The following is a 21521-nucleotide window of genomic DNA, read 5'->3' on the forward strand; positions in this document are numbered from 1 at the left end:
AAGGAGTGTATAAGGGTGGGAGATTTCCTAAACCCCATTGAATCCAGAGGAGGGAAGAGAGAAAGAAAGAAGGAGTGTATGAGGGTGGGAGATTTCCTAAACCCCATTGAATCCAGAGGAGGGAAGAAAGAAAGAAAGAAGAAGTGTGTGCACAGGAGTGGGGATTTTCTAAAAATCCCATTGAATCCAGAGGAGGAAAGAGAGAAAGAAAGAAGGAGTGTATGAGGGTGGGAGATTTCCTAAACCCCATTGAATCCAGAGGAGGGAAGAGAGAAAGAAAGAAGGAGTGTATGAGGGTGGGAGATTTCCTAAACCCCATTGAATCCAGAGGAGGGAAGAAAGAAAGAAAGAAGAAGTGTGTGCACAGGAGTGGGGATTTTCTAAAAATCCCATTGAATCCAGAGGAGGGAAGAGAGAAAGAAAGAAGGAGTGTATGAGGGTGGGAGATTTCCTAAACCCCATTGAATCCAGAGGAGGGAAGAGAGAAAGAAAGAAGGAGTGTATGAGGGTGGGAGATTTCCTAAACCCCATTGAATCCAGAAGAGGGAAGGGAGAAAGAAAGAAGGAGTGTATGAGGGTGGGAGATTTCCTAAACCCCATTGAATCCAGAGGAGGGAAGAAAGAAAGAAAGAAAGAAAGAAAGAAAGAAAGAAAGAAAGAAAGAAAGAAAGAAAGAAAGAAAGAAAGAAAGAAAGAAGGAAAGAAAGAAGAAAGAAAGAAAGAAAGAAAGAAAGAAAGAGGAAGTGTGTGCACAGGAGTGGGGATTTTCTAAAAATCCCATTGAATCCAGAGGAGGGAAGAGAGAAAGAAAGAAGGAGTGTATGAGGGTGGGAGATTTCCTAAACCCCATTGAATCCAGAGGAGGAGTGTGTGTGTATTTGTGTGTGTGTGTGTGTGTGTGTGTGTGTGTGTGTGTGTGTGTGTGAGAGAGAGAGAGAGAGAGAGAGAGAGAGAGAGAGAGAGAGAGAGAGAGAGAGAGAGAGAGAGAGAGAGAGAGAGAGAGACTATCACTGTGTTGTAGCTTATGATTCTTGATGAATGTATTGTATTTTATTTTATTTATGTACACCTAAGACAAATTCCTTGGGGGTTCCAATCACACTTGGGTAATAAACTATTGTACTCTACTCTACTCTACTCATTTCTATTTCAATTCTAATAAGGAGTTTAGCTTCTCTCTCTTGAAAATGTAAGCTAGCATAATGCAAGCTAGCTTTAGCTTTCAAACAGTTCATTTAGTGACCAAAGTTACAACTGCCGATGACCATTTTTCACACTTAGCGACCATTTTTCATACTTAGCGACCATTGAAGCATCCTCATGGTCACGTGATCCAAATTTTGATATTTGGCAACAGATTCATATTTATGATGCTTTCAGTGTCCTGGGGTCATATATAGAGCCAAGGTGGCGCAGTGGTTAAATGCAGCACTGCAGGCTACTGCTAGATCAGCAGGTCAGCGGTTCAAATCTCACCGGCTCAGGGTTGACTCAGCCTTCCATCCTTCCGAGGTGGGTAAAATGAGGACCCAGATTGTTGGGGGCAATATGCTGACTCTCTGTAAACCGCTTAGAGAGGCCTGAAAGGCCTATGAAGCGGTATATAAGTCTACTGCTATTGCTAAAAAAAAAAAATCGCCTTGTGTGACCTTTTGACAAAATAAAATTTTTTAATCAAGCCGCCGCCCCCCCCCCCCGCGTCAATGGTGTCCCTCTTTACCAATTGAAAATCTGGTCACCTTAGGCTAGCCACCGGACCAGCAGGAGGTGTGGCTTCCAAAGATTTCCTCAATCTCCAATAGGCAATCAAGATTAGGTTAATACCCAATGGTTACTCCTCCCACACCTTCTCTTCGGAAACCCAGCAAATGCCATATCTGGCTGGCCCCAGAGTGAGGTGGGAATGGAGATTTTGCAATATCCTTCCCCTGCCACTCCCACCAAGCCACACCACGCCCATCAAGACATGCTCACAGAACTGGTAGTAAAAAAAATTCAATTTCACCACTGCCCTCGCCCATATGTGCTAGTTGTTCCCGACTCTAGGGGGTGGTGCTCATCTCCATTTCAAAGCCGAAGAGCCAGTGCTGTCCGAAGACATCTCCATGGTCATGTGGCTGGCATGACTAAAAGCCAAAGGAGCACAAAACACTGTTCCCTTCCCATCAGAGGTGGTTCCTATTTTTCTACTTGCATTTTTTACATGCTTTTGAACTGTTAGATTGGCAGAAGTTGGGACAAGTAACGGGAGTTCACTCTGTTATGCGACGCTAGGGATTCGAACCGCTGAGCTGCCGACCTTTCAATCGACAAGCTCAGTGTGTTAGCCACTTAGCACCGTCTCTCTACTCCATTTTCTTAGCCTCTTTTTATTCTTTCTTTCCTTTTTCTTCATCAGTAAAAGATGAGGGAAGGAAGAACTCACCAAAATATGCATTCCTTCGGTATTAAACAGAAGTAAAACCAAACTGCTTAATCCTTAACCCCTTTCACTTCACTCCTGGCTGATCTGATTCCCTAGAAGCTAAGCAAGTCAGGCCTGGATGGTCCCCTGGAGGGGAGATATGAATCATCCAATATAGAGTTGCTGAGGGAAGGTGGCATATACAGTCAGTCAATCAATTACTGAAGGCTTTTGCTACATGAGAAAAGTGAAGCTTGCCAGAAGACGATGAGGGCAAACTAGTTTGGTATTTGCTGCCAACACAATTGGGTCTATTAAATCACCAGGCCTAGAGATCAACCCAAAGAAGACTTGACCTATATAGGAATTTGGGAGAATGGTAGCATCTCCCCCTGCAGGATACAAATACAAGTTTTTAGATATTTATTATCTTTAGGGAAACTTTAAATCAATAGGACAATGAAAAAAAAAGAAATGAATTTATAGAAACGGGGATAGAAGGAATGTTTTGGTGGGATTTTAAGTCAAGAGTTTGTTAATAGCCATCAGCATCTAGGCCAGATAAAGTGATTTCCAGGAGTTACTGAGCTCAGTAGACTTAAGAAAAGGCTCAGGGAAGATTATAACAGAATGAGAGTTTGAAGGAACCTTGGAGCATTCTAGTTCACCCCCTGTTTAAACAGCAGATCCTATGCCATTTCAGACAAATGGCTGTCCAGTCTCGTCTTAAAAATCTCCAGTGATGGGGCACCCACCACTTCTGAAGGCAAGCTATTCTTGTAGAACATATAGAATTTCAAACAATGTACACTTGAGGTCAGATGAAGGCCAGTTTTAGTTGAGTTTCATCTGAGAAGCTTGGTCTCTTCATTGATGGTAGAAACCCCTAGCTAGGCTGTGGTTGCCTTGAAGTAACAATGGAAGAGCAGGAAGGAGAATTCACAGGCAGAGGAACAACAATGGAGAACCGGTGAAGGTAGAGTTGCCCTTTTCTAAGTCCAAGATGGCCATGACTAAAACAAGGGAAAATGAGAAGGTGAAAGCCAGAGTCTCATAAAAGTATACAAAATTAACAGAGAGAGGACTATAGGCATATAGCCATATAAAATTTCCATAAACCTGCAGTTTTAATGGGTGATCTGTAAAGGTTAATTTTCAATTGGCAGCCTAACCATTTCTGAACCCGAGAAAGAAAATACATCTTGTCACCTAAAGTGAAAAGTAAAAACTTCCTTCTTTGACAGTAATGCATATTAAAAAGTCTATTGAAGAAAAGGACTGGGGGGGGGGCATGAGAGCAGAATACTTGAAGGACTATACAGGGAAGAAGGCATCAATTTACCATCAGAAGGTGTGAGTGCTCCATCACTGGAGGTTTTAAAGAAGAGATTGGAAAGCCATTTGTCTGAAATGGTTCAGGGTCTCCTGCTTGAGTGGGGGGTTGGACTAGAAAGCCTCCAAAGTCCCTTCCAGCTCTATTCTGATTGATTGGTTGAATTTATTCTCCAAAGCACCTAAGGGCAGGAGAAGAAGGTGGAAGCTTATCAAAGAGAGAGCTATGATGGAACGAAGGATAAATTTCCTGACAGTGAGAAGGATTAATCAGTGGAACGACTTGCCCCCATCACTGGAGGTTTCAAAGTAGAGATTGGCCAGCCATTTGTCCATAATAATATAGGGTCTCCTGCTTGAGCAGAGAGTTGGATTAGAAAACACCTTTCCAACTTTTCTCTTCCCTTCTCTTCTTTTCTCTTGACAGGGCATTGCACTCTCTAAAATACATTTTAAGGCCTATAATTGAGTACCCTTCAGCAGGTTTTTGCCATGATTCTAGTTTTAATACAGCTGTATTCTTTGTAAGATCATAGTTAATACACTAAATTGATCATTAGCAATAGAACATAATTTAACTGGTGCAGACACTGCACTCTTTTAGATTTTCAGATTTTAATCCTGGCCTGTTTTTAAATGCTTTTTTTTAATCCTTGTATCCATCAAGGGCAAATGTGTGTGCCAGTATCTGCAAGGTGGCTGGCACAGAATCACAACTGATACCCGGTGCAAGTGTAAAAGAGGAAACACTTCAATTGTACAGCTGTGCCCATCATCTTGCAATGTTCCCTCCACGAACAGCCTCGATTTTATCTCTCAATGAAGATAAATACAGCCACGTTATCCTAGCCTGTATTCCAAATGTCTTCCCACTAAGCCTCTTTAGGGAAGCTATAATCAAGTTTGTAGATATCTGCAGAAACCAGACGTTTCTGATGATGTTCTACAACTTTACAAGCAATTTAGTGGTGGGAGAGGCAACCTAAGCTTATCATCTGCAGTCCTCCTCCCCATCCAAAATAGATCTTTCAGCAAACAGAACAATCCCCACCATAGCCTAGAAAGTACTTTCATTGGTGTTTGGTTAGGCCAGATAAAATAGTAAAATAGTAAAAATGTCAGAGCAGTCTTGAATGGAATATGGTTTGGAGTTAGGATTAGCTCAGTCTCAGGCACTTTCTTGTGTGCCTTGCATTCTTTCAACTCTCCCATCCTCTTGCCAGAGAGCAATTCCCAGGGTATCACTTAGGTTATGTTATAGCCTCATGATCGCATTTCAGCTGGTAGGAATATAGATACTTCAAAAGCAAAACAAAAAAATAAAACCAAAACCAAAGCAAAACAGCTGCTAAGGAATATGTTGCCGGTTGCCAAAGTTTTCCCCTTAACAGTGACCACTTCCAGGTGGGCAGGGAAATACACAAATTTGAGCCGGTGAGGATCGAACTACTGGCAGTCAGCAGAATTAATCTGCAGTACTGCATTCTAACCACTGCACCATCACAGCTCTTGTAGGCCCAATTCAGATGTTCAACTGGGAATTATCAGATCTGGAAGCAAAATCCAGATGGCCATAAAATGCTAAATCTGCCACTTTAGGAGTTAACTGATTGGATCAGTTGACCTCCTTTTTGAGTTCTCTGACATGCTAACCCTTCCACTAATTCAGTTTAAACATGTCATGGAAAGATACAAAAGGTACCTCTGCCACATTGTAATGTTGCCAGTAAGATCATCATGTTGTTGTTGTTGTTGTTGTTGTTGTTGTTGTTGTTGTTGTTACAATTTATATCCAGCCAGCCAGCCAATAATAATCATCTCATTAAAAGAGTTAAAGTTTTAGAACTCACTCAGTTTTAAAAGGTTAAATCCCGAATCCTTTGAATCCTTTTTTAAAGCAGTATAATTTAGGAGCTGATCAGAACTTCTACAGTTGGGATTAACAGATGCAAAAGCTGCTTCTCCAGTAGCCAACAAATTCATCCCAGACAAGGAAGGAGGAATCTTTAGGTGGGGTCTTCAAATGCCCTGATTTTTATTCCTGGCAAGGACTCCACTTTGCAGGTAGCAGATTCACCTAAACTGAGAATAAAATAATGCTAAGAGTAATTCAGTTCCTTGTAAATGGGGCCTTATCTGTTATGATGTAGGTTATTCTTCCAAAGGGCTTTCAGGCATATTGTCTTACCTTTGAGGCTGATACAGATGCCCAGAAGAATAACAGAATTGGGAGGGACTCTGGAGGTCTTCTAATCCAACTCATTGCTCAAGCAAGAGACCCTAAACCTTTCCAGAAAAATGTCTGTCTAGTCTCTTCAGTGATGGAGCCCTCCCAACTTCTGGTGGTAAGCCATTCCACTGATTAATTTTTCTCACTGTCAAGAAATTTCTCCTTAGTTCCAGGTTGGATCTCTCTTTGGTAAGCTTTCACCTGTTGCTTCTTGTCCTGCCTTCAGGTGCTTTGAAGACTAGGTTGACTCCCTCTTTTTTTGTGACAGCTCCACAAATATTGGAAGCCTGTTAGAGTGTCACCTCCTAGTCCTTCTCTTCATTAGACTAGACATATCCAGTTTCTACAACCATTCATTGTACGCTTCAGCCTCCAGATTCTCAGCTTCAGCTTCCAGAAAAGAGTTGGGTCTAAACAACATCTTTGAGCCGTGATCTCCATTGTTTTCTCACCTTTCTGTCTGTAGTGATTGACTCTCTAAGAAAGCTCCCCTGCATGGCCAAGCCATCTGCCTTCTTGAATTTAGCTTGACCCTCCTAATTAAAACCATGGGAAACTGGCTCATTCCACAGCACAAAGACAAGTCCCTAGAAATTATTTACAAAAATATATCTGGGTCCCTCAAAGGTCCTATCAACTTACTTAAAAATAAAATGTAGCTGTAGTATAAGACTTTATTTGGAAGCAGGCCCGCTTGCCAGGAAAGGGGAAAAAACAAACATATCTGTATTCGGTCACTTCATTCCAACTCATGGGTGGCTCTGACTAATAAGAAGATGTAGAGAAAGAAAGTGGGAATTTGAAAAGGCGGGGGATCTTCTCCACCCCATCCGCGGGGCCTTACATAATGGAAACCAAAACTGAAATATTTCCTAGTATTTTCTTTTCAAAATGATATATACAGTACAAGGGTAAGGACCAGTGGTGGGTTGCAATTTATTTTACTACCAGTTCGCTTGTGTGTGCGCCCAGAAGTGTCAAGGGCGAACCAGCAGCAACCCACCTCTCTGGTAAGGACAGTGTAAGGACTCTTACATTTGGAAGTAAACCTTTATTGGCCCCAAAATGACTTTGCTAGTGCGAATATTGCAAATGACAACCATGTGACCCTGGGATGCTGCAACCATTGTAAATGCATCATGATTGCTAACTCTCCGAATTATATTCCCATCACTGTAAGGATATGAGTCTCAATCCTTCCAGGTAGAACATGTCCATCTTCCTTATCAGTTTTAACTCTCCACAGAGGCAGAGCTCTCTGGTGACACTATTAAAATTAACTTTTGAGTCCGTTGTTCAAAAATATTCTTTAGTATATCTAATGTTAAAATACTTCGTCTCATTCTGTAATTGTAAATCAAGTTTCTGTGCTCTTTTCCTTTAATTGTAATCTTTAGTTCCCTCTAGTGTCCAATTTTTCAAATCATATTTTTTTTTTAAAAAAATCAAAACAAAAGCATTTTTCCATGGGAAGAATTCCTTATAATTAATTCCAAAATATGGAGGAAGAAATGGGAAGCTGAAGGTGGCTTCAAAAAGTGGAATCAACAACCACATTGAATGAACAGCCAGGAAATAGAATGTTTCTTTGATAATTTCTATCTGGACCAGGATGGGACTTGAGATTGTCCACAAAGGCGCCATACTGCTGCTTTGCTTGAAGACAGTCATCTCTGGAAGTTTTATTGCTCTGGGAGATGAGAGAGCAGCCATCTTGATGAAACCACAGTTAACACCTTTGAAAGGAAACTCGGTTCACATGCAGTGGTACCTCAGGAGTACTCATCCTTAATTGATTCCAGAAGGCACAATGAGTACCAAAAATGATGAGTACCAAACTAATTTCCCCCAACACTGACAGGTTCTAGCTTGTGCGTTAAGTACCAAACAAATGATGAGTACTGGGACAAAATGTTCACATCCAAATACACCTAGTACCAAATTTGATGAGTTTCAAAACAGTTGAGCATTGAGGTACCACTATACTTCTAGTCACTTTTGGAAATTTGCTTGTTAACTGCTTTTCAGCTATTAGAAAACTTTAAATCAAAAGTCTGACTACAACAAGTGAGTTTCCTTCAGTCCTTAGTGAAATAAAGTTTCAGCTAGAAATTATAAACATCTTTTTGGAATAAACAGCAAACGGATAATTAAAACTTTGATTTTAGAAAGTTACAAATGAACTAAGTATCCAGATAAATTTAAAATAAGCCATTAAAGCATTTCATGGCCTTAGGAAATCCATAATCAGATAGCTGTTTGTTTATTTTATTTATTTATTTATTAAATCGATTTATAGGCCGCCCTGTTTTGCCTTTATTTATCTCTAAATAGTTGTAGTTAGTTTGAACTATCAAAAAGGCAAGGAAATAATAATCTAAGCCAAAATTAAATAACACTGGCCCACTCACTCATTTCAATAATAAATTATTCTCTTTTTAATCATAAAGTCACCCTGGGAATAAACAGAGGCATGGCTGTTTCTTATTTAAACTGCATGCTTTCAAATTCCTTATCTGTACAGATTTAAGAGCTGTGAAGTAATTGATCTCCTGGGAATTTTTGCACTGTGACATGACTTACATTTTTATTTATGTACTTACTAGGGCTGTGCAGCTCTTTGAACTGGAGCTTCAAAATAGTTCTTTGGGTGTGCAAGTGGAGGACAGCACAAAGCAGCCATGTCTTTCTCTCTAGAACCCCAGAAAAAGACACAGCTGCAGCAGATGTTACAGGGAGGTGCTGTGTTCACAGTCCCTCATTCACAAGAGCATTTTGGATGAATGGTCCCCAGGTACTGCACCATTGCAGTGTTTACGCCATGCAGGATGATGATCTTATCCGTTTAGTCATGTCCAACTCTTTGCAATTCCATGAGCCAGTTCTTCCTACGTCCTCCAATCTTGCACTGCTTCTTTGAGTTTTTCTGACTGGTGTCAGCTTTGATGGTGTCCAGCCACCGTGTTCTTTGATGGCCTGGTTTCCTTTTACTATGAACACTTCGAAACACAATTGCTTCCTCCAGGAATTCCCCTGCAAGATAAAGTAAGGGAGATGCAGTTTCATGATTTTGACTTCTAGTGACGTGTCTAGCATTATGTGTATATCATACACATCCTAGTCCATCAGGTACTCCTGAGAAGTTTGTAATAAACAAACTGGGTGGTTTATAATACCCACATAGATACACAGATATACAAAGCAAATTCCTTTGATGAAGGCAACCCTTGTGCACTTATTTGGAAGTACCATATTTTTCAGACTATAAAACGCACCAGTGTATACGATGCACCAAGATTTCGAAGAGGTACTGTAAGTAAGAAAAAAATGTTTTGTCCTCCCTGGCCCCCAGGAACACTCTGCAGACTTCAGCAGGACTGGGGGAAGGCAAAAATGCCCCCATTTTGCACCAAAACAGGGGTATTTTCCTTCCCCCAGCCCTGCTGAAGCCTGCAGAGTGCTCCTGGGGGATGGGAGAAGGCAAAAACACCCCCTTTGGTGAAAAATGGCCCATTTTTCTCCCATTTTTGTGAAAAATGGGATGCGGGGGCAGGGCTTTTGGGGGCAAAAATGGCTAGATTTAGTGTATAAAATACACCAACATTTCCTTGCTCTTTTAGGGGGTGAAAAGGTGTGTCTTACACTCTAAAAAATAAGTAAGTCTGATTGAACTCAAGGAGCCTGAATGGAAAACTAGCAGATGAGAACATATGATGGGCCATCTGCTGTTGTGGTTGTAAGCCAAGGAGCACAGCTGTAGGTGCCAGAACCCATGAGAAGGTTAAAAGCTAAAAATCCCATGCCCATGCGCCTTCTGGGCATCGTGGCATCAACTGTAGCTCCAAGAACAGGAAAACAAGTCAAAATATGTGCTACCCAGCTAAAACTAAAGTTGACCATCACCATTACCAACATGTTTAGAGTGTTGGATCATGACCAATTCATGACAAGCTTGCACTCAATCCGGATAAAACCGAGTGGCTGGTGTGTTTCCCTCCCACCAATTGGCCAAGTATTCCATCTCTCAGGCTGGGGGGTCAAACAGTACGCCCCTCAGACAGGGTTCGCAATTTGGGAGTCCTCCAAAGGACCCACAGCTGACTTTTGAACATCATTTGTCGGCTGTGACCAGGGGGGCATTTGCCCAGGTTCGCCTGGTGCACCAATTGCGTCCCTACCTGAACCGGGAGGCCCTCGCAACAGTCACTCGTGCCCTTGTGACCTCAAGACTGGATTACTGCAACGTGCTCTACATGGGGCAGCCCTTGAAGAGCATTCGGAGACTTCAGCTTGTCCAGAATGCGGCCGCGCGAGCGATCGTGGGTGCACCTCGGTATACCCACGTTACACCTGTCCTCCACGAGCTGCACTGGCTGCCTATTGGTCTTCAGATACACATCAAGGTGCTAGTCGTCACTTATAAAGCCCTACATGGTATTGGACCTGGGTACTTGAGAGACCGCCTGCTGCCAATTACCTCCAACAGACCAATTAGTTCCCACAGATTAGGCCTCCTCCGAATTCCATCCACTGGCCAATGCCGACTGGCGACCACCCGGAGGAGGGCCTTCTCTGTGGCTGCTCCGGCCCTCTAGAATGAGCTCCCCGTGGAGATTCGGACCCTCACCACCCTCCAGGCTTTCCGCAAAGCCCTTAAAACCTGGCTGTTCCGACAGGCCTGGGGCTGATGAGTTCTTGTCCCCGCTCGAATGGTGTGGCTGTTGATTGTTTTTAAATTGTGGTATTGTTTTGTCCATGTCTTTTTTTCCTATTTGTATCTCCCCCCCCCCCCCCCAACTTGGGTTGTGAGCCGCCCTGAGTCCCTTCTGGGAATAGGCCGGCATAGAAATATAATAAATTCAATTCAATTCAATTCAGGTGTTTTAGCTTCTTCTCAGGTGTGAAGTTAGAAGGGGATCTAGAAGAAGTCACCTCCTTTCCCTCTAATCTTCACAGGATCACAAGGAAAGGGAGAGTCTTAGATACAGTCCAACATTTTGCAGGAAATATTAGGCCGTCAAATATAATAAATCAACTGGATTCTCTAAAGGAAAAAACAGTTTGTGCTAAAATAACCTGGGCAAATAGCCAGTTTGTGGTTGTTTTCAAAAACCTGATCCCCCAACAATAATCCTCCTCCTCACTTCTTGATCAAACTTTAAACTGCCAGAATGAAGCCCCCTTCTTGGTTTTGTCATTGACCAAAAATAGATAATTACCGGTACATCTTTCTGGTAGCAACCGACATACCAGAAGATGGGCCAGGCTCTGTGTCTATTCACATAGTGTGTTGTTATCTGCCAAGTTCCTCCACTCGAGCATATTGGTTTTACATTTAGGCTCTCCAATTCTCAACCTTTCAGGATCCAACAGGTAGTATAAGGGAAGTCAGATCCTCCTTTAATGTTATTCCTTGTTCCATGGTTTCCTTCCCCTATCTTTTACTTTGATTTTGTTCTTGTGTGCCCTCAAGAATGTCAGCTCTTGCCCTAAAGCTGTTCCTCGATCTGAGTGGGTAGGCTTAGGGTCTACGTCCTTTCAGAGGATGTTAAGGGCCTGCTTAGTTCTCTGGGCATCTGCTGCCACTTCAACAATCTGGCTGAATGACAAAAACCCACCCAACATTTTCTACAAAATGGAGACAGATACAAGTCCTTTTCAGAGTGAGAACTACTGGAATTTGCCATCCCAGATTGAAAACACTTCCACAAATAATGGCCTTATGCAGAATCAATCATTATAATGTGAACTCATCTTCATTTTGCATTTTTCATCAGAACCCTAACAAGAAGAAAACATTTCCCCTAATTAAAATGTAATTGCTTTCATGTTTGGGTGAGAATAAGAGTCAGAAAAAGCAGCTCTTCTCTTCCAGGAACTCCAGAAGTGGGAGCATGGAGAAGAGAAAATGTTCCAAGGCAATCCCTATCAACTATTTCTGATTTTTTTTTTTTTTAAGGAAGAATGGTTGCCAGCTGCTCAAGGTAGAATGATCTAGAAGTTAACCTCATTTGGCTTTAATATTAACATCATTCCAAAAATAACAGGAGAGTTAAAAACTGAAAGCCAAATGGAAGTTAAGACTTCTAGATGGGTGTAGCAGATTGTGTGATAAATTTTTTAGAGGATCTAATGTTTCAGCCCATCGATATGATTCAGGTCAGTATTTTGCCTTGGGCTAATTCATTTTATAAGTTAAACCTAGCAGAAAAATGCTGCCAGGACCACAGCTCAAAGCTCCTGGGAGAGGTTAGGAAGCTAAAACAGAATCATTGCTAATCCTCATACATACATACATACATACATACATACATACATACATACATACATACATACATACATACGCAAACCTGTTTATATATGTTCAAGCCTGATATTATCATTGTCTTCAATAATTAGGAAAGCTGCATTCATGAACAAAAATAATATTTCAGCATCTATAATTTCCTCTAGTCACCCACAACTTTTTTTCACCCTATTTCAAAGTAAAGGCAAGAACGCTGGTCGAGATCAGGATGGGCAGGGAGTCTGTAGAGGATCCGTGGTCCAACATTCTTGGTAGGTGGGATTGGTTGGAAGGGCTCCCACTTCCCTTATTGGAAGTTTTTCTTCTGAGTTACATTGAATTGTACCTTGTTCACAAACTGGAATCACAACATGCAGGTAAAGAGGACATTTATCAGTCTAACTTAATCATGTCACAAATAAGGCCACATGGATTTCTCTGTAAGAAGTTGCTGCATTGCACCATCCTAGTTACAAAATTGGTTTGTCCCTAATTAAGTCTGTCCATGTCTCCACCCCCAATTATAAGGCTTTGGGTTGTGAAAATTCCTGCATGAACATCTATTTGTCTTACAAAGAAATCTATCCTTTTATCCTTCCATGGTTTTCCCCCCTTTTTTTAATAGCTTGAGCAAAATCTCCCAAGAGGAAATGCCTGGGCAGACTTTAGAAATAGATCTTACACAGGTATCCTTGACTTCACAAGTGAGCCCAAAATTTCTGTTATTAAGTGAAACAGTTAAGGGAGTTTTGCCCCACTTTATGATTTTTTTTGCCACAGTTGTTAAGTAAATCATTGCAGTCGTTAAGTTAGTAACACAGTTGTTAAGAGAACCTGGCTTCCCAGTTGACTCTGATAGTCAGAAGATCGTAAAAGGGAATCACATGATCCCAGGATAATCAACCGTCATATATATGAGTCCGTTGCCAAGCATCTGAATTTTGATCACATGACCAAGGAACAGTCAATTTTGTCAATTTTCTCTGTGCCGTTGTAACTTTGGAGAGTCATTAAATGAACTTTTGTAAGTTGAGGACTACATGTATTACCAGTTATTAGAAAATAGAGCCACTTTTATACTAACCACTCTCGTTTTCAATTTCCTCCAAGAAAATTACAAGTTTGTTTTAATCAATCACTAAGGTTTATACAATAGCAATAGCACTTAGACTTATATACCACTTCACAGCCCTCTCTAAGAAGATAACAGAGTCAGCCTCTTGCCCACAACAATCTGGATCCTCCCTAGAATTTTAAAAGTCATTTTAAGGAATGCTTTACTGCGGGTTTGAGTATACTAGGTTGAGTAGGGGTGTTGGATTTTAAGGTAATGTGATTGTATATGTATACTGCTATTTTTTATTTGTATGTATATTGAAATGGAATTATAAATACCATCAACACAAAAGAGAGTTTGCTCAGAAGCTGAAATACACCAAGTGGATTAGAGGAAGAGTGGGAAGCAGAGGAGAGAAGAAAGATAGGAGGAGAGGGACAGGAGAGAGGGTGAGGGGGGGTATATGAGGTGTATAAGGAGGAGTGGTAAGGGAAGAGAGGAGAAGAAGAAAGGAAGGGGAAGTAGAGTAGAAAAGGATGATGGAGGGAAGAAAGGAAGTAGAGAGGGGGAGGAGAGAGGGGGAAGAAAGTGTCAGATAAGGTATAAACATGGTGTGTGGAGAGCAGAAGAGCCAATAACTGGGGGTTGTTGTTTTTTTGGTAGTTGATGGCAAGATGAATTGATGTAATTACTTAATAATACAACAAGATATTGACTATGTAATAGTATACATGTGATTATATGCTATGAAAATGGAAAATAAAAAAAATTATGTTAAAAAACAATCTGGATCCTCATTTTACCAACCTTGGAAGGACGGAAGGCTCAATCAACCTTGAGCCGATCAGGATTGAGCTCTTGACAGTGGGCAGAGTTAGCCTGGAGTACTGCATTCTAGCCACTGGGTCACCACAGCTCATATAACCCATTTGATGCCCTCTTTGTGCCATTACCTGTTTCAAGTCCATTGTGTACTTTTCATTCATGAATAATCTGCAGTGTTTGAAGTATTTTTTACAATCGATCTTGACTGCAAGCAAAGGGAAGGGCCAACTCTGTTTTGTACTACGTCACCAAGCAACGTCCCTGCAGCTTTTTGTGGATACAGGGAAATGTTTCATCAGAAAGTAACCTCTTTCTTTCTCTTCTTCCTTTGGAAGGTTTTAAGCACTTTGACCATGACATCAAGCAACATCTCCGGAATCTATTACTGTGTGGCTACCAACAAGCTGAAGTCCGAAGTGAGGAGCATCAGGTTCTATATCACAGGTAAAGAATGGGCATCATCCCTAAAGGCCGGGAAATATCTGATGGAAGCTCAAAAGATGCAACCTGCAATGATTTTCATGGGGATGAGGTCAAAAAAGGCAAGATGGTGGCTATAATCATGCAATCAAAACCCCTTTACAGACAAACCGATATATATTTTTCTTTTAATGACCCTGTAATCCCTTGCATTGGGATTCCAATCATCATCATCATCAAGGAGACCAAACAGAGCTTGGCTTTTTACTGGCTGGAGACCCTTCCTGATGCCTATTTGGAGTTCGCAGCAGACAATTATTCATTGCGTCTAGAGAGAGAAATACCTGCCACTACCTAGGATCGAACTCGCAGCCTCTTGATTGTGAGGCAAGAGCTCCATCTCTAGGCTACTGTGCTACTCAAGATGGATAGATAGATAGATAGATAAAATACATACATATATACATACATACATACATACATACATTATATAAAAAGGCTCTCCTCTCTTTTTCCTCTCTTCCTCCTCCTCTTTCGCTCCATCTCCTCTTCTTCTTATTCTCTCCCCTCCTCTCCTTCTCCTCCTTTCCTCTTCCTCTCCTCCTTCTCTCCATCCCACACACAATGAGCACTCCCTATTTTACAACTGCTTCTGCATTTCTGATGTGTATGAGCAGAAGCAAGTTAGCTATGTCTTTCCAATCATCTAATGCTGCTCTCAGTCCTTCCCTTCTGTAGAGGGTGGGGACGCTCTTTGCTCAGGGTCTCCCATTCTGGTTTGGGGGCTCTTAAAGCCAGCCTTTCATGCCCCACTGGAAGTCACACAATGCTAAATCACTAAGCCTAACCCTAAATCCTTAATTGTCACAATTTTGTGGAAGTGCTCACAACTTTCTCCAACCCTGCACTGTACAGGTACTCCTCGACTTACACATTACAAAATTTGACTTACGACCATTTTTCACAGTTACAACCTTTGCAGTCTGAATCAAAATTCAGACTCTTGGTAACTGGTTCATATTTATGATGGTTGCTGGCTCCCAAGGTCATGTGAGCCCCTTTTGTGACCTTCTGACAAGCAAAGTCAATGGGGAGGCCAGATTCACTTAACAATCAGGTTATTAACTTAACAACTGCAGTGATTTGCTTAATAGCTGTGTCAAGAAAGGTTGTAAAATGGGGCAAAGCTCACTTAGCAAATGTTCCACTGAATAACATAAATTTTGGGCTCAATGGTAGTCTACGTGTATTTTGCAGCCTTCTTCTCAGGGGTGGAAATCAGGAAGTCCTCCATATACTCAGCTCCAAATGATTGGTCTGCTTCTCTCTGGTGTTTCTTGCAGACATGCAATCCAGCCTGGAGGCAGACTCCCAAATGACAGCTATTGTGACCAGCCACATCCAGATGACCTGCAAGTGCTCCAAGTACCTTTACGATCACCTCACCTGGTACGACCCCACCTTGCAGGAAGTCCCCACAGCTCTCACCCAGAAGAAGGTGGACAACTATTCCATCTCCTTAGTGCTGGACATCCATAATGTCTCCCAGGCTCATGCAGGACTTTACAAGTGCCGAGCGTCAAGCTACCACAATCGCACCAAGCAACTGGAGAAAAGTACCATGCTGAGCATAAAATGTAAGAAGAGTGGCAACATCTGTCCCATCAAGCTCTTGTCCGCCATGTGGCCTATACTTTTCTCTAATACAGTATTTCTCAACCTTGGAAACTTTAAGATATATGGACTTCAATTCTGAACTTCAATTCTGGCTGGGGAATTCTGGGAGTTGAAGTCCACACATCTTAAAGTTGCCAAAGTTGAGAAGCCCTGCTCTAACACATGGGCTCCAAACTTGGTAACTTTTAAGACTTGTGGACTTCAATCCCCAGAATTCCTCAGGCAGCCATGCTGGATGAGGAATTCTGGCACTTGAAGTCCACAGTCATAATGTTGCCAAATTTGAAGACCCCTGCTCTAAGAGAATACTATTTTTTCTTACATTTCCATAATATGAACTTATTTATGAGCAGTTTTGATTTACAGCATTGAAAAATGCCAAACAAGGCAATTCCAGCAATATTCCAACTTATATGCAGGTACAATTTTGGTAATATTCCTATTTACACAAAGGGGCAGCCTTTGCAAAAATGACCCTTTGATGGAATTGATGGATCTTGTCCATCTCCATATTAACAATTTACATTTTTGTTCTAGCCAACATTTACTTTTAAATACCAGTGGTGTCCAAGCTGAGTTGTTCTCCTGTCCACTGCTTGGGGAATCCAAGCATGGGTTAACTTTGTCCATTAGCCTTGAGACTGAGTTATGCAAATTGCTGGCCACACTTCCTCTTACTGGACTGGTTCAGTTTCTTAACTCAGTCCAGCCTAAAGAGATGCAAAATTATTCTCTCTGGGTTACTAGACAAATTCATCATTATTATTATTTAGCTTGGATTTCCTTCACCAGCTTGAGCTCCTTTCACGGAGCGGTAAATATCTCTACAAATAGGTTTGTTTTCTCTTCGTGGCAATTGGATTTTAGCATTCCCGGAGCCTTCAGGGCCAAGGAACCTCTTTATTGGAGGCAAGGGTGTGCCGTTGTTTGTTGTGGGAATGTCGGTTTGCTGCCTTTGTTTTGTCTTGCTGCGGCTGAGGATCAGTTTGCCGCCCCGCGCCGGCCGCTCTAGCCACTGTCCGTCGCCCCCTCCTTCCCCCCATGGTTGCCTGGTGACGCGCGGAGCCCGGACGCCCCCATCGCCATATGGCTGGGCTCCATGTATTACTTCGACCTCGAGAGCCTCTGGAAGACGCGGCTGCGGTCGCTGGCAAGATACGAGACAGGCGTTCTCCATTCTGGCGGCAGCCTTTGTACCTTGCCAATTTGAATCTCCCACCCCCGCTGTTGGTTGCGGTGGCCATTTTGGAGCCCTTTTCACACCAACAAACAGTCTGGCTGGGTGTGGCTTCATTTTCCTGCCCGTAGTGACGTAAAATTACCAGATTCATTGCTCCACGGAGGTCGGTTCACCACCATTCTACTGGAGTATGAGTTTGATCTCTCACCGCCTCCTGCTTCAATTGCGATCGGCATTTGGTATTTCAGTGAATGTGAGCTTGAGCCTTTTCAATCTAGCTTACATGGTGGCAGCGCTGGGGCTTCCACCTCTCCTCAGTTGTCCTCTGATGCCACTGGGGCCTCATCTAGAGTGGGTAGGACCACACCAGGGCTGCCAGCCACAGATCCCGCACCACATGAGCGGCTCCTGCCAGGGCCACTAAGCGCACCAGTAAGACCAAGAATGGGTCTAGGGATCCCTCAGCCCCCAGGCCACCTCCCATCCTGCTGCCTGAAGGGCCTTCTACCTCTGGCCTAACTGGAGTTCAAGGTTGGTCCCCAGGATCTCACAACTTCAGGACCTGACTCAGGCCTTCAGGGCTCGTCTGATCCTTCTGAGCCCAGCCCAGGCCAGGCCCCCTCCCATTCAGGGGCCTCAGCCACCTTTACTCCCACACTGCTGGCAGCAAACCGGAGGATACTTCAGAATTTGACCTCTCCCCTGGGCTCAGGGACATGATTGCCACTGCCATATCTAGGGGAGTGGATGCAGAATCACAGCGTAGGAGTCAACACTCTAGGAATTTGATTTCTGCCAGAGATTTAGCCATCTCTCAGGCTGATCCCCCTTCTCCATTGCCTTCCATCTACAGTGAGAGGTCTGTTTTAGGGGAGGAAGGTGAGATTTTGGATTTAGAGTTATCAGATGATGAAGGTCTGATTCAGGATAAAGTTCCTTTTTCAGGCCTCTTTCAGACCAGCCCTATTTAAATCTCTACTTTATAAAGCCAAGGCCACCTCCAATTTGGGGGGAGCAACCACCTAGGCCAGTACCGAGGTGGGCCTTGATCCCACGAAGTGCTTGTTCACTGAACAAGTACAAGAACAAGAGGCTATTCCATCACCCAAATTGTCCCAGCCCACCGCAGTCTCGCCCCCTAGCAATGGTGATAGAAAGCTTTATGCTTCCACTCCGGAATTGGACACCATTTTGCAGTTTCCCACTGTTGACCCGCCGATAGCGGCCTTGGCTTCCCCAGCCCTCATTCCATCTGAGATTTCAGAGGGATTGAAGGCTGAAGACCGCAAGGCGGAGCTCATTATTCGCAAAATGCACCAAGTGGCTGCCTGGTCATTGCGTGTCGCTACAGCACCTTGTTCTTCAATAGAACTTGCTTAGTTTGGTTAAGGCAACTACAGGAGAGGTTAGGTCCAGACGACTTGCGCCTTCATCAGGATGTGGTCAAACTGGTGGCAGCCTTAGAATTCTCCTCGGATGCCACGCTCAATGCGGCCAAGTTCGCATCCCGAGCTGTGGCATCCAACATAGCGTCTTGTCACCTGTTATGGCTATGCCATTGGCAGGCAGACGTATGATTCAAATGGCGCCTTGCCTCCACCCCCTTCCAGGGCGGTTCCCTATTCGGAGCAACACTGGATCCTATACTGATTGAAATGAGGGACAAGCGAAAGATACTTCCTTTGACCACTAGGCGCACAGATCGGAGGCAACAACCGTATTGGGGAGTCGGAGTACTCATCCCTCCCTCTACACCCCCCTATCTAATAGATCCTTTTCTCAGCCCCAGGACAGGTTTCAGGATAGAGCCAATACTAGGGATGGAGGCAGAAACCACCACCAACAGCAGGCCCAGGCCCAGCGGGCCTTTCGTGGTGCCAACAACCAGTCTTTTTGTAGGTACCGGTGAGTTGCTAGAGGGTGGCCCTATTGGCGGGTGCTTAACCACTTTCGTCCGCCAATGGCAAACCACAACCTCAGACGCGTGGGCTCTTCAAACCATGAGGCTGGGCCTCACTCTGGAGTTCCTGGCCATTCCCCCGAGATGTTTCATCAAATGCCCGGTGCCCAGGTGTCAGGTAAAGCGGCGCCTGATGGACACGGAAATCCAGCATCTCATTTCCATCAGAGCAATAGAACAGGTGCCAAGGGGGCAGGAGGGTCTAGGGTTCTATTCCATACTCTTCCTAGTTCCCAAGACCTCGGGAGGATGACGGGCCATCCTTGACTTGAAATGGCTCAATTTTTACCTAAAGTACCAAAAATTCAAAATGCAATCACTCAAGAGTATTCTGGCGAGCATTCGCCAAGGTGATCCCCTCATTTCTATTGACATCAAGGAGGCATACTTACACGTGCCAATACATCCAGCCCATCGAAGGTTTCTGTGCTTCCACTTTGTGGGTCGTCCTTTCCAGTATCGCGTCTTACCATTCAGCCTATCATCGGCCCCGCGGACCTTCACCAAACTGCTAGCAGTGATCGCAGCCTTGCTGAGGTCCGTTCCCGTAAGATTCCATTGTTATCTAGATGACATCTTAGTCTTATCGTCTTCCCGGGCCCAGGCTTGTCGCGACCTACAGATGACGATTGACACCCTGCAGGATCATGGATTTGTACTGAACTTTCCAAAGAGTCACCTGCATCTGACCACGTCCCTGCTGCATCTCAGGACAATCATCAATTCGGAGACTTGTGTGGTGTCTCTCTCGAGAGAGAGAGACAGCATAGCTCCCGATCACTGGTGAGTCAAGTGCTCAATCAGAGGTCACCTTCCCTCACGGTATTGTCCCAACATCTAGGGAAGATGATATCTTGCATAGATGTTGTTCCTTGGTAAGGTTCCACGCATGACCACTGCAGTGGTATCTCCCCCCATTCCAAATGGCTTACACCAGTCACTCTCAGGCCAGGGTTTGCTTACTGACCAAGGTGTCCCTGTTGCTCCGTTGGTGGATGTCGTCCCGCATCCTCAAGAGATGCCTCTTCAAGAAACCGGAGTGGATTTTAGTTACAACCGATGCGAGACAATTCAAGTGGGGGGGCATGCCCTGGATCAAGCAGACTGGTTGAGCAGGGCCATGGTGGATCAGACGGAGTGGTGCTTGAATCCAGCCCTGTTTCGAGAATTGTCCCGCCGCTTCTGTCATCTGCAGGTGGACCTGTTCACTCAACCCGACAACACACACCCGCCGCGATTTTACACCAGGTTCCAGGTACCAGGGGCAGAAGGCACCTTGGCTGGAGGGCCTCCTTTATGCCTTTCCACCTCTGCCAATTGTACCACTGGTCATCCAGAAGATTCTGGCGGAATGGGCAGAGGTGCTGCTGGTCGCACTGATGTGGCCACGGCGCCCCTGGTATGTGGACCTTGTCCATCTGTCCATGTCACACCCATGGAGAATTCCAGATGACCAGTTATCAGTCTCACAAGGAGCCCTCCTCCACCCGAATCCACAGCTGTTACAGTTAGCCATGTGGCATGTGAGCGGGCGATCCTGAGTCAGAGCATTTCTCTGATAAGGTCATCTCCACAATCCAGGTGGCTCACCACCTGTCAACAACCTGCATCTACGAGGCTACCAGGCGCGCCTTCTGCAGATGGTGTCGAGCAACAGGTGTGGACCCAACCGAGGCAACCATACCACAGGTATTGGACTTCCTACAGATGGGCATGGACAAAGGACTAACATGTAACACCCTCCGCCGCCAAATTGCGGCTCTGCCTACCATGATTGGCGGTGGGTGAGGCCACCCCTATCTCAACACCCGGGGGTGCGGGCCTTCCTGAAGGGAGCGGTGAACCTTAGTCCGCCTATCATTCATCTCTACCCCACCTGGGACCTCTCCCTAGTACTCAATGCCCTTACAGTGACTCCATTCGAGTCTATTTGGACCATCTCCCTCAGGTTACTGACTCTTAAGACTATCTTTTTAGTAGCCATCACATTGGCCAGGCATGTGTCTAAGTTGGCAGTGCTCTCCGTCCGGGACAATCTCTGCATTTTCCATCCGAGCAAGTTCGTACTATGTTTGGACCCAACCTTTCTTCCAAAAGTCAACTCGCGGTTCCACAGGTTCCAAGAGATCACTCTCCTGGATTTCTGTCCA

General features: G+C 44.0%; 1 protein-coding gene across 4 annotated transcripts in view; it reads left to right on the top strand.

Moving 5' to 3' along the window:
• LOC106550713 (vascular endothelial growth factor receptor kdr-like) overlaps window positions 1-21521 on the top strand; it is a 241718-nt gene that overhangs the window by 153678 nt on the left and 66519 nt on the right. For all 4 annotated transcript variants that reach the window (XM_087728031.1, XM_087728032.1, XM_087728034.1 and 1 more), the window contains exons 12-13: window positions 14470-14578; window positions 15898-16191. In XM_087728031.1, the coding sequence (XP_087584157.1) occupies window positions 14470-14578; window positions 15898-16191 (403 nt within the window). The remainder of the gene's footprint in view (window positions 1-14469; window positions 14579-15897; window positions 16192-21521) is intronic.

Source organism: Thamnophis sirtalis, unplaced genomic scaffold (assembly GCF_051295495.1).
Source record: "Thamnophis sirtalis isolate CommonGarterSnake01/CBP01778 unplaced genomic scaffold, rThaSir2_p1.2 scaffold_13, whole genome shotgun sequence".
Classification (NCBI taxonomy): Eukaryota; Metazoa; Chordata; class Lepidosauria; order Squamata; family Natricidae; genus Thamnophis; species Thamnophis sirtalis.